General features: G+C 48.3%; 1 protein-coding gene across 1 annotated transcript in view; it reads left to right on the forward strand.

Moving 5' to 3' along the window:
• STX8 (syntaxin 8) overlaps positions 1-12944 on the forward strand; it is a 106608-nt gene extending 93664 nt beyond the window's left edge. Inside the window, exon 8 of the mRNA XM_064675639.1 lies at positions 11944-12944. Within this exon, the coding sequence (XP_064531709.1) occupies positions 11944-12011 (68 nt within the window). The 3' untranslated portion in view covers positions 12012-12944. The remainder of the gene's footprint in view (positions 1-11943) is intronic.
• Positions 12945-13036: the final 92 nt, after the last annotated feature.

The following is a 13036-nucleotide window of genomic DNA, read 5'->3' on the forward strand; positions in this document are numbered from 1 at the left end:
TTCGTGTTTAAAGTTGTCAGTCATTTAATTCTTGACTGTTTTGTAACCATTCTTAATTTCTAAAAGGGAAAAAAAAAATCAGTGCTGCTTTTGAGCTGGAGTTTCTCATACTTAAGTCTGTGTAAAGATGATTTATGGTGCTAGTAGGGGCTCCACTGGAAATGCAAGATCTGTTATGAAGTGGATTGAACAGCCCATGCTGAAATGTTTATTGCTGTCTTCAAAATAGAATACATCAGGGTTGATGGTGCCTGTCCAGGAAAGAGAGAGAGTGGAGTGGGGCTAGTGGGGTATTTTTAGTATTCCAATAAAAGACAAGGCTTTTAAAGGAAATCACTTATTGCCATTTTGCAATCAAGAATGCAGGAGTGTTCCAGGGACTGCAAGAAATATGCGTCAAGAATGTGGGAGCCATAAGGAACTAATCATTAAATATTCTCCCATTTCCACCCCCGGTCCTTGGGCTGAGGAAGCCATTTAGGAGCTTTGCAATTTGTATGTAAATCTCAACCCTCCTGACCACTCGGTCAAGCATCCAAGGGACTTAGGAGCCAGCAGCCCATTTTCAAAAGTTCCTACAATTCCTGTGCAAGCAGGGCACTTTTTAAAATAGGAGACACATGGACCAAACTTCAAGAACACTTAATCTGACCTTAAATGACTTGATATGAACACTATATGATCCTTTTTCTGCTGTAACCTTTTCTCCTTGATCAGTGCCTTGCTGGTGAAGCTCTTGTGACTTCAGATACATCAGTAAAACTGTGGTTTTGTTGCAGCTCGTTCCACTCGTTTGACTGACCTGTGATTATTTTAAGGTGTTTTTTTTTTTCACATGTAACTTTAGTTGATGCTTTAAACATTTTGGAAGCATTTTGGCACTGTAATATATCCATCTAACTAGGGAGGGAGCAATCCCAGCATTTGTTTGAGTGAAAAAACAAAGGATAATACTTTCTCGAGTGATTTAAGAGCCTAATGGGACAATTTAGTGATGCATCTAAGCAGAGCTGGTGGCTGCCTGCTCCCTCTCCCCATGTTCCCACCTTTTTCCTTGTGCTGGCACTGGTGTCCTGGTGAGGCAGTTCAGGGAGCTATAATGGTAGAAAACTGACCCTACCAAAAACAAAGGCCGGGGTGTTGGGCTGATGGCAGATGGACGTGGGCAGATGTCCCCTTCTGCACCAGGCCAGCAGAGCTGGCCTTTCATTTCACTATTTATTTTCCCCCATTTGTTTTTACTGGAGAAAGTCGTGGAGGAGCACCAGTTCCCTGCTGAGATCATCTGTCACGGCTTCTGCCTCGTCCCGGCTTGCTGCAGGTACCGGTGCCGGGGTGACCCTTTCTCTCAGGAAAACCCTTTTGAGTTGCCAGCTGGGCTGAGCTGCTGCAGGGGTTGGGGAGAGGAGCTGAGCTGGAGAAGATCCATGGGTGCAGGGATTGAGGAGGAACACCAGCCACCAGGGCACTGCCCCGTCCCTGGGATTTAACTCACCTTGGCCCCAGGTGGGTGTCTCTCCTTGCAGCCAGGGCTGGTAAATCCCCAGTGATCTCTCTTCAGTGACCTGTGGTTGGTGCTGCTGAAGGACCATCTGATGGTTCTAACTGTTGGATTTTCTTAGGTTATTTTCTTCTTGCCAGCAGAGCTTCCCCTGGCTGTCCTTCACGCCCTGAGCTCTCCCCACCACAGTTCATGAAGCTGTGGTCTTTGCCAAACACTTCTGCTCTTCATTCCTTGTGGCATGGGGGGATATCTGCTGGGGAGCCTGGGGATGAGGATGTCCCACTTAAACCCTGTGCTTTCTCACCCTTCCCTGCTGCTTTTCGCTGAGCTTATTCCAGAACAAAAGGGTTCAGGGGACATCTGTGGCTTGATTGGGTTCCCTTCGGTGAACCTGAGCTGAAAGAAGGGATTTGTAGATCCTCTGTGATCTTGTTTGAGCTGGTTTGTGTCTTTTCTCCTGGGAAACCTTTAGTGCACATTGAGGTTTGTGAAACTTCCACAAGTCCCATTCCAAGTTGTAGCACAGTTGCTCAGAAGTGCAGCACATTGCTTGACTGATCCTGTTTCTTGGCATCCCTTATGCAAAGGAAAGGATGCTCGAGAGTTTGGAGAAGGGAAAATTGGAAAGTGTGTGTGCTTATTTAATTAAAAACAAAACAACAAAAAAAAAGGAAAAAAAATAAGCCACATGCAAAAAAATCCAGTAACCACGTCTGCCGATGACCTTTGGGGTTGGAAACAGTTTGATAATAGTGTGGGGACAAGCAAGGAAAGTCTGTGAAGTCACTCTAGGAGAACAAAAGGAAAAACCATGAGAATGTTTCCAGTTTGGGGCTTGCTGGGAGCTGGGTGATCTGCACAGCTCCGGATCTGCTGCCCCAGCTCAGCCCTCAGAACAGGACAGCAGGCAGAGATGGGTTGGGATTGCCAGTTTTGGGCTGATGTTGGGGTTTTTGGGGTGGGGAGTCCCTTGGGTAAGCTGTTGCCTCTTACACCTGCTCTTTGTGCCGTGGTGTGTCCAGGAAATCATTAAGTGTCTTTGCAGAAAGGTGTCGTTCAGGCGTGTGTGTAAGTGGCTTTAAAGTGGGTTCAGTAATTCAGCCTCAGAGGTACAGGAACCATTTCTCCAGCATTGTCCTCTCTGAACTACCTTCTGCTATTTAAAGGAGATACAAATTTAGCTCAAAGTGTTCCCTTTCCCACAGACTCCTCTGAAAGTTAGAATTTGTGACAGTTTAGTTCTTGCTGTGCTCTTGCCTTGTCTTCAGATCCAAACAAATGTCTTGCCTGTCTCTGAGCTTCACTTCTGGTGGCTCAGAAGGTAGAATTATTTATATTTCTAAATTTCCATAGGAAATCTTTCTGCCTTTGAACTGCCCTTCCTCTCATCTGCTTCTCAGGGCAGTGCAAGAGATTAGGGAATTGTTTAATAGATATACAGGCAAATGTGTGTTTGTGGGGCACCTTATACCTTCCAACCAGAGCCAGAGGCAGGAGATGACCTTCCCACAGAGCAGCTGAGCATCAGAGATGGTGACACGTGGTTGAGGGCTGTGACCAAATCCCTGTGAGCTGTTGGTGAGGTTGGGTTTATGTGTCGCTTTCTGAAGGCATATGGGATTTCTGGGCAGTTGTGCTTGGAAGCAGTTCAATGCACTGTCTGGCATGCGTTTGTGATTTGAAAAAATAGATTAAAAAAGAAGCAAATTGAAGTATAACAATAATGGATTAAGAGAAACACTTATCTCACTTCCCTTCCTTCAGCCGGGCTGCACATGTGGTTTGAGACCCAAAGTTTGGGATTATTCGATTGCTGAAGTAATAAATGTTTTGGATGTAAACTCACTCCACGCTGCTTCTGGGGCCGAATCTGACTTTTGTTTTCTGATAGTGGTGCTTTTCATCTCTCTGTGATTTAGCCACACTTTGTTTGCCAACAGGCCCTGCTGTCAGGGATCTGAGGTGTCTCCATGCCGTGATCAAAGGCTCATCTGTGTGCCCCAGAGGGAATCGTATCTCCAACCTGATATGACAAAACCCCACAAAAATGCAATTTTTAATGTGTGAAATAATGTTGACTGAGGAGTTAATGTGTATAAACAAAGTCTGTACCTTTCCCTCAGATAAATCGTTTCTTCAGGTTAATCTGGCATCGCATGAACAGCTCCAAATGTGGAATAACTCATAGACTAGGAGTTTTTTCATCCTACATAGGAATGACCTGGGTTTTTCTTTCTTCCAAATAAGGAATTAATAATGCAATAGTTGTTGTTTCCAACGAGCTCAGCTTTTTTGAGAAGCCTCTTTTCCCCCCCCCCTCCTCTAGACCCAATGAAACACGTGAACATTTGGAGCCTTTAATAACTGTTCGCAGAGCCTGCTCTTGATTTCTTTGAGAACTGCCAATGATTTTGATGTCAGGGTTGAGAGGTACAATTGTAGTGTTAAATTTCTCAAGTCAGACCAGTTGAAAAGGAAGGTCAAAAGCAATAAGGCCCAGGTTCCTCTGGGCGGGCGGGGGCGTCGGATAATGTGCGATCCCAGCGTTTTACCCGGACCTGTCGCCCAAGAAAACGTTTGGCTGTCACAGAACTAATAAAGAACAAGCCTCCAGAGAGATGGTTTCAATGATGCAGGTGTAGGAATCGGGGGGGGGATGTATTTACATACAAGCCAGCTTAATAGCGTGGGATTTGTGCTAAAGTGGTTCTTAATGCAGCACAAATTGAATACCCGGCTCGCTCGGAACGAGGGGAACGTTAGAAGGAAAGAGGTTTTTTATAGCTTTTGGGGGAGAAAGTGTTTGGCTCTTTTTTAGGGAACGTGAAGGACAGCAAGATGGATTTCTTGGGGCGCTTGCCATGTGAAACTAGTGCTTTAGGTATGTGTGGTGGGTTCGGAGCCAGCGGCCGAGCTGGTTCTCTGCTGCCTCAAAAATCAGGGTTTTGAGCACATTTGGGCAGGGTTTCTGCCATATATCTGGCAACACAGACTTAAAATTAACTTACTGAAAAAGCAGATAAAATTTGGGTTTTTTAAAAACTGTGATATTAAATAGAAGTGCTCAAGGAAAGCAGCCATGACTCTACAGCCCCTTGTTGAAGCTCCCATCCTTCCCCTGCTTCTCTCCTACCCTATAAAACAACTATTATGTGTTTATAAGTTAGTGCTCTGTGTCACTTATAAAAGAAGACTTGTTCATAAACTTCTGGATAGACAGTTCTGTGGGAATATAACTTACTTGGCATAAACCAAGCTGCTTTTTCCAGATAATGTAATGCTATACCAGACTCTTTAAAGTCATAGCATGCTATTTATTATTATTTTATAATCTATAAAAGACACCAGTGCTGAACCTTTAGGGTTATTGAGAATAACACTATGCTCAAATCAGCAAAAAAGCTCAGGAAAACGCCAAGGACAACTCCTGTTCCCAAAAATATTCACCAGCAAGGTGCTGGGGGTGCTCAGGGCTTGTTGCAGGGCTGCTTTCCCTGTGTCTCCTCTCTGCAAACACCAAGAGCCAGGGGATGGCCCAAAGAGACATCCCATTTTTGGGGTGGGATTTGCCAGCTGCAAGTTAGGTGTTGTTGGAATGGACTTGGATGTAACCTTTCAGCTTCTGAAGTCAGGGCAGAGGACTTGGCCACACACACACATGCACAGGCCTTGGACTCTTTTTTTTTTAATGGGCTGAAATCAGTGTTTACTTCAGTGCCCAGGAACCAGCCGACGTGTGGCTGTGTTTGCTTTCTGAATACCCTCAATATTCAGTGAGAGCACCAAGCCCACAGGTCCATACAGCTCACCCAAAGGACAGCCCCTTCTTGAGGCTCCAGGTTTCCAGCTGAGGTGGATTTGGGGATGGCAGATGGGGATCACATTGGTCACGTCTGTGGCCGAAAAAGAGTTGGTGCTCCCTGTTGGGAGGGGCTGCCCTGCTGCCCCAGCAATCTGCTTCAGGCTGGGAGAGAAGCCGTGGCTGTGCCCCCTGTGGAGAGGAGACATCACCCCTCAGCATATGCTCCATTTACTTCCCCTATTTATAAAGACCATCCAAGGCTCTGTGCACTAATTATAGCAGCAGGGACTGGAAGAGATTTCCTTGCTCGTGGAGTCCAGACCTCAGCTCTGACAGACTCCCTCTGCACTTGCTTCCAGAGACCCTCCCAATGTGCTTTGGGAGCATTTGGGGTGTTCTCCCCAGTGACTGGGTATTTCCAGGGGCAGCCCAAGGTGGGCTGGTGCTCAGAGCAGTGGTGAGCACCTTGCTGTGATATCTTGTGCCATTACTGACAGGTTTGGGGTTGAACAGAGCAGTAGGGTGGACCTGGTTTTACACTGGAAGATGCCTCCAAGGCAGAGGGACAGATCAGTGTTGCCACTGGAGACCTGTGGAGGCCTGGGGGCATCTCCCTGCTCCCTTCACATCCCTGCCTGAGCTGAGTGGCAGCACTGGTTGCTGGTGACCAAGCAGTCATGGAGCATGTTGGTGATGGGATGCTGAGCAGCCACATGGAGCACATCAGGCATCCCCTCCTTGTGCCAGGACTGGTGGGGGACTGAAGGAGAAGAGCTGAAGTGTTGCTGACATTGGTAGTGCCCTTAAACGAGGGGCTCCTCAATCCCTGGAATACACCTTGCTGGTGTGTGTTTATAAAAATGAAACCAGGATCTCATTTCTGGAGCAGGGAGATGCCAAGGGGAGGAGGAAGGTGCAATGTCTCCTCTGCAGGGGCTGCCCAGGGTGATGTGATGTTGGACACCTTGTAGAATGCCCTGGCTGATAACACATTAAATCTCAGTGGCCACAGAGTGACTGTGGTGGTAAATCAATAGTCTGATAGAAGGAGACCAGGAATCTTTTGACACTTATTCAAGAGGGACTTGTCAAAACACGATGGGTTTATGACCAAGTTCCTGCCTGCCTGTTCAAAGGCACTTGAGCCCCTGCCAGATCCTGAACACGCTCGAATTCCCAGGAGTTCTGTTCAGCACAATGAGGGGATATTTCACAGTAAATATTGCCCTGTCAGAACACTGGCACGAGCACCCAGTTGACAAGCAACTGTTGGGCTGCTCTGTGTGGGTGCTGCGAGTCTCGTCCCTCCATCAGCAGCTCTGCTTGTGAGCAAACATCCCTGCTGGGCTCCCACCTTCAGCTTAGGAATTAAAGAGGCTCTAAGGAGAACTGTGGATCGCTGAGCCTCAGCCCCTCCATCCCAGCAGTCAGCAGGAGGAACAGGAAAGTCTCGCTGATTAATCACAAACACAAAAGCTGCTGCTGGCTGATGGGAGGGATCTGCTCTTCCCTGAGGAAACCACTTCATCAGAGTTGCTTGTGATTCAGTTATTGCAGGCAAATAGGCTTGTTTGGGACATGCCACCCTGTGCTTCCATGAGCTTACAAACCAGAAATGTTTGTTAACTCTCTGTGCTCTCACAGCTCTGCAGCACACACGAGATTTCGGCAGCAACACGTGTGCTGTGCCTGTGGTGTGGGCTCCATCCCAGAGTACAGGGATGCTCCCCAGGGCAGGGAGCAAGGGCAGCGATGTTCCCCAGGGCAGGGATGCTCCCCAGGGCAGGGAGCAAGGGCAGGGATGCTCTGCTCTCCAGGGCAGGGATGTTCCCCAGGGCAGGGATGTTCCCCAGGGCAGGGATGTTCCCCAGGGCAGGGAGCAAGGGCAGGGATGCTCTGCTCTCCAGGGCAGGGATGTTCCCCAGGGCAGGGATGTTCCCCAGGGCAGGGAGCAAGGGCAGGGATGCTCTGCTCTCCAGGGCAGGGATGTTCCCCAGGGCAGGGACGTGCTGTGTCCAGTTGTACAGGGTGCTCAGGTGTGGCTCCGAGCCATGTCTGGGATCTCTGTGATGGGAAAACAGCAAAGGCTGAGATAAAGAGAGGGAAATACAATGATTTATTGGACTTGTCATCTGTGTGACTGGTGTCTGTCATCGCTGGGGATGGCAGTGCTCCAGGGAGCAGAGTCTAAGTGGGGTGTAAGTAAGAAACAACCTAATGAGAACTTAAACCCTGGAGTAGGGCCCAATCAGGCTGAGTAGGCACAAGGGAACAAGAGTTCTCAGCCAGCCTGTATTGACATGATCATTAACCCCCTGGACACTGAGGTGTAACTGGGGGTGCAGATTCCTCTCCTGGATGCCCAAACCCCTTCAGGTGGATTTGGACCTGGAGGAATTGTTTGCATTTCTATGTGAAGCTCAGATTGGAAAGTTGTTTTTATAGGAGTAAATCAGGAACCCCAAACCAGTGACCCTCAGAGCTGATAAATCCTGGGGAGAGGGAATAACCTGGGGACTTGGGTTGCCCCAGGTGACCCTGGGAAGATGGGGTGTGGTGTGAACCCCAGATCCTCTGCTCTCAGGGCTGGACAGAGCAGGAGAGACAGACTAAAGAGAGATCTTAACCTAGAGATTAATTACATGTATTTTAACCTTTTTTTCCATCTTACATCTGAAAATTTGATCTTCACTGTTTCTGGAAAAGGTTTGGTGGGGTTTGAAGTATCAACCTCCCCTGAGCCCGGGGACTGGGGGTCAGGACTGATGAGCAGAGGTGTAGCTGATCTCAGCAGCAGCAGTAACCCCTGGCAGAGCAACAGGGCTGGTGCTCCCAGGAATGGTGGGGAGATCCCCATCCTGCCATCCTGCCATGCCCTGGAACTCAGTGTAAGCTGGGAATATGCTCTCTGCATTTCTGCTCTGCTCCTCCGAGCTGGATCAGCAGCTGGAACAGCAGCTGGAACACTGAGCCTTTAGCAGAGGGAGCTTGGAGTGGCATTTTCTCCAGCCTGCCTTCGTTATTTGCTCTGTAATTGCTCATAGATTTCTGCTTTCACTTCCCACCTTTCCCTGAGAGATGCAGTTTGGATTTGTATTCCTGTCACTTTTGTGCAAGAATCTTTTCTTTGTTCTTGTCCGACTCCTGTTGACTCTGTTAGTGACTTTGATTCCTGAACTTCTCTTTGAGGGCTTCTTGTCAAGGGGAATATTTATAATTTACAGGACTTGAGCAGAAAAAAAAAAAAAAAGGCAAAGCAGGCAGGGAATCCAGAATGCAGAATTCCTGTCAGATCCTATCCATAGCTTTTGTCAGGAAAGCATGTGAAACACCCAGGTTTAAAACCTTCAGATCCTTTTAATCTGCTATTCTTTGGTACAAGGGGGGAGAAAAATGTGTGTAACATCTGGTCTCTATCATGCAAGAGGTGCTTTGAAATTCGTGTGCTATTGGCAATTTATGTTGTCCTGTTCTCTGTGTGTGAATCACTGGGATCAGATCCCTGGTCACTGATGGGGGGCACCAACACAGGCTGGCTCTGCTGCTCACATGGGATAAGGACTTGACCACTGCTTTTTGGCTCCAGGTTTTTAATACCAGTCTCTTTCCAGGAATAAAATCAGGATTATTTCATTTTGTTGTCCTGCTCTTACTGCCCTGAAGGTCTCCTGAAATTTTGGGTTCATTTGGCATTGCCCATTAGCAACACTTTATTAGTCCCCCACCTTCCCCTCTTCCTGCTGGGGAATAATTCAGGGTTTATGTGCAGTTTTTCTTGGGAGTTGTCAAAGAATAATTACACCCCATTAACTCCACTTTGTATCATTACTAATTCACACCTATAGAGTATTTTCCAAGCAACTGATCTCAGTTGTCTCTTAATTGCTCGAGTCCATAAACTCTGTTAGGCTGAAACTGTGCGAAGGATTTGCACCCTCTAAAACTTTTCCCTCCAGTGCAAAACATAACAGAGAATTGGAATGGTGGCTTTATCAGACCTTATTTCTTCCCTGTATAAGCAAATTATTTGCTTCTGGCTCTCTTGAAAACTGCAAAATGTATATTAAAGTGTATAAGACATGAGACCAGAAAGATAGTGAAAGGCTGAGAAAGTTGGGGCTGTTCAGTCTGGAGAAGAGGAGGCTCTGGGGAGACCTCAGAGCCCCTTCCAGAGCCTAAAGGGGCTCCAAGAGAGATGGAGAGAGACTGGGGACAAGGGCCTGGAGGGACAGGACAAGGGGAATGGCTTTAAACTGAAGGAGGGTAGATTTAGATGAGATAGAGGGAAGAAATCCTTCCCTGTGAGGGTGGGGAGCCCCTGGCACAGGTTGCCCAGAGAAGCTGTGGCTGCCCCATCCCTGGAAGTGTCCAAGGCCAGGTTGGACGGGGCTTGGAGCCACCTGGGCTGGTGGAAGGTGTCCCTGCCCATGGCAGGGGAGTGTAACAAGATGATCTTTAAAGCCCCCCTTTCAACCAAAACCAGTCTGTGATTCCATAGATGGTGTTGCCAATAATCAGTTTAATAAACAGTTTCACCCAAACCATCCTTCCCACAGGGTGCAGTCACTGCTTCCTGTCCCTCACGAGCCAAAAACTTGTTCCCACTGCAGTGCCAGGTCCTGCCACATCCTAGGGCATCCCAGGTGGAGCACATGGAGTTGCTGCCTTCTCTGCCAACAGCTGTTCCTGCAAGGAAAAGGCTCAGTATCCAAGACCTGCTGGAGCCAGTGCAGGGAAGCGCAGCCCAAGCTCAGATAACAAATGGTTTCAACTGAGCATAAAAGAAAAAAAAATACTGTTGGTGGCAACTCTTATTTCCCCGGAAAAAAAATCCTGGACCCCTGGCAGAGAAACAGTTTCTGCACAGAAAACATGACACTATTTACAAAAAGCAGTGTCTAATATCCTTTTCCAGCTTGGAAAGAGGGGTTTATTTTAATACATCCTTTTTTAATTGCCATGAGCTGGACTTGTAAATACTGTAAGTGGTTGAGTAATAGTCATGTGTGAGCAGACCAAAGGAAGGGACAGGTTTTCCGTTCCTGGAACCATTCCCACAGCTAGGACAGAGAGACAGCACGGAGCAGATACTAAACACAAATAAAAGGCTCTTAATTAAAAGATCATTTAAGCCCAGGGGACACCCCTGTGTGTGTGATGCCAGTGCCCAGCACAGTGGTTCAGCCAGGCAAGGAGTTTGTGTGTTGGGGGTGGTTGGGGAGGTGATGGGGGAACTGGAGGGATCCAGGCCATTCTCACTGAAACATTTCTTCCTTTCCTCTAAAAAAAGGAAGACAAAGGAAGGAGGTCCCCTAAGAAAGGGGGAGCAAAGGAGAAGGGAGGTAATTCTGCCCCTCTGCCCCCTCATGTGAGACCCCCCTGCAGAGCTAGCTGCTCCAGCCCTGGGGCTCAGCACAGCAAGGACATGGAGCTGCTGGAGAGAGTCCAGAGGAGGCACCAGGATGATCAGAGGGATGGAGCAGCTCTGCTGGGAGGAAAGGCTGGGAGAGCTGGGATTGTTCAGCCTGGAGAAGAGAAACTTCAGGGTGACCTAATTGTGACCTTCCAGTACATGAAGGGAGCTGACAGGAAGGATGGAGAGAGACTATTTCCAGGGGCTTCACACTGACAGAGAGTAGATTTAGATTGGATATTAGAAAGAAATTCTTGGCTCTGAGGGTGGGGAGGCCCTGGCACAGGTTGTCCAGAGAAACTGTGGCTGCCTCATCCCTGGAAGTGTCCAAGGCCAGGCTGGACGGGGCTTGGAGCAACCTGGGCTAGTGGAAGGTGTCCCTGCCCATGGCAGGGGGTTGGAATGAGATGGGCTTTAAGGTCCCTTCCAACCCAACCCCCTCTGTGATTGTATGAATTAGGTTCTCACAGCCATGTCACCTTGTCACTGTCGTTCAGGTGTGAGGGAGAGAAAATCTGCTGTGCTGGGTTTGGGGATCAGTCTTTAAAACGATCCATAACTCATGTTTTTTAACACTGCCCTTCAGAGCAGCTGCTGTGCCTGAATTGAGGAGTAGTTGTGAACTTTTGTAAGGTCACATTCATTAAAGTTTGGTGGGTTTGGGGGCAGGATGGGGCACAGGGAGCCACAAGCTGCATCGTGGGGCAGAGAACTGTTGGACTCTCTCCAGTGCTGGATGATCCACATTTTCCCAAGTCAGGCACATGCCTGAAAGCCTGTTTTTTCTGTCTGCACAGAGGTTTTTCTGAAAGCAGGAGAAGTTTGTGTTGGAAACAATTTCCTGATGCAATTTGGATTTCCTTCCGAATAATCCTTTGCCCCAGTGGGATGGTACAGAGGGATTCTAGAAAAGCTTAACTGGCCTCACCATGAGTTAAACACATCCCTTAGTCTTTGCATGACAGATGTTCAGGTAGGAAAATACCCTGCAGGGACTGTTAGAAAATATTTGAAGGGTCAGGAGGAGAAAGACCCTCTCTGCCAACGTGGGGGTTGAGTCCACGTCTCTGTCCCTGTGGCGGGTGTGCAGGGATCTGTGAGGGATGAGCAGAGGGAATCAGTCTCAGCTGGGTGGAGGAGCAGGACTCAGAGGAAGAATTTAATTGCAGGAAACCATTTGTAAATGCTGAAGGCACAACCTTAACGTTGTTCCATCTCTTGCAGGAATGCTGGTGGTGATCGTGCTGCTGCTCATCGCCATCGTCGTGGTCGCTGTCTGGCCAATTAACTAACACAGATCCAGGGCTGGTGGGAGCAGCTGCTCCACACCGAGCACAAGGACTCCAGAGAACAGCCTGACTGTGTGCAGAGACCTTCTGTGTTGGAAATAACCTCAGCAGTACCAGACCGAAGCCGTGTCCGCCAGACATCCGCTCTCCTTCGGTGCGCAGCTGAGCAGAGCTGTGTGATTTGGAGGATTTCAACGGGAAAAGGGCTCTCTTCCCACCTTCCTCTGGCACTCAGGCAGCAGCAGCTGTACAGTGGATACATCTCTCCTGCATCTGTGTCTGAGGATGTGCTGGTGCCACCTGCCCACCTGCCACCACTTCTGCTGAGCTCAGTCGTCCCGAGGGCTTCAAAATACTGAAAGGCAGGAGTGGTTTGGAGTGCGGCGACATTCCTCTGCTTCCTGATACCTTCCTTCAGAAGGAAAGTGCTTAACGGTTTTCAAGGAATAGTCTTGGGGAGCAGCTGCACCTGGTTTCTCACAGGGTGGAATGTGAGAGCCCACAGAGCCCTTTGGGAGCAGCAGGACTCCTGGGGGCTGCACGGAATCGCTGGCGAGTCAGACCAGAGTTATTGGGGAGTTATTGATCTCCACAGAGAGAAATGTGAACAGCAGCAGGACTCACACCAGGCATGTGAGGGTGGAGAGCCTTGCCCTGGTGTCCTCCCCACAGGCTCTGCCAGGCTGACCACGGGAGATGTACCATCCTTAACGTCCTGATCTCGGTGATCGAGCTCTGCCTCTTCCTTTATAACTTCTCACATGCTGTTAAAGCTGAGAGGAAGGATTACCCATCTCAAAACTAATGAAAAAGAAGTACTGAATGTTTGCTTCTGGCCAAGAAAATAATTATTTTGTTACACGTGTCAGTTTGATTTCAGCATTAATAGAGCAAGCAATAAATACTGAATAAAAGCTGATCCATTTATTTACAGTTTATCTGCCTGGGGTTTTATTGTTTCCTACCATCTCATGCTGTCCATGAATGATTTATCCAACACTTACATTTCCTAAGTGCTGATTTGCAGA

This window comes from Pseudopipra pipra, chromosome 19 (assembly GCF_036250125.1).
Source record: "Pseudopipra pipra isolate bDixPip1 chromosome 19, bDixPip1.hap1, whole genome shotgun sequence".
NCBI classification, from domain to species: Eukaryota; Metazoa; Chordata; class Aves; order Passeriformes; family Pipridae; genus Pseudopipra; species Pseudopipra pipra.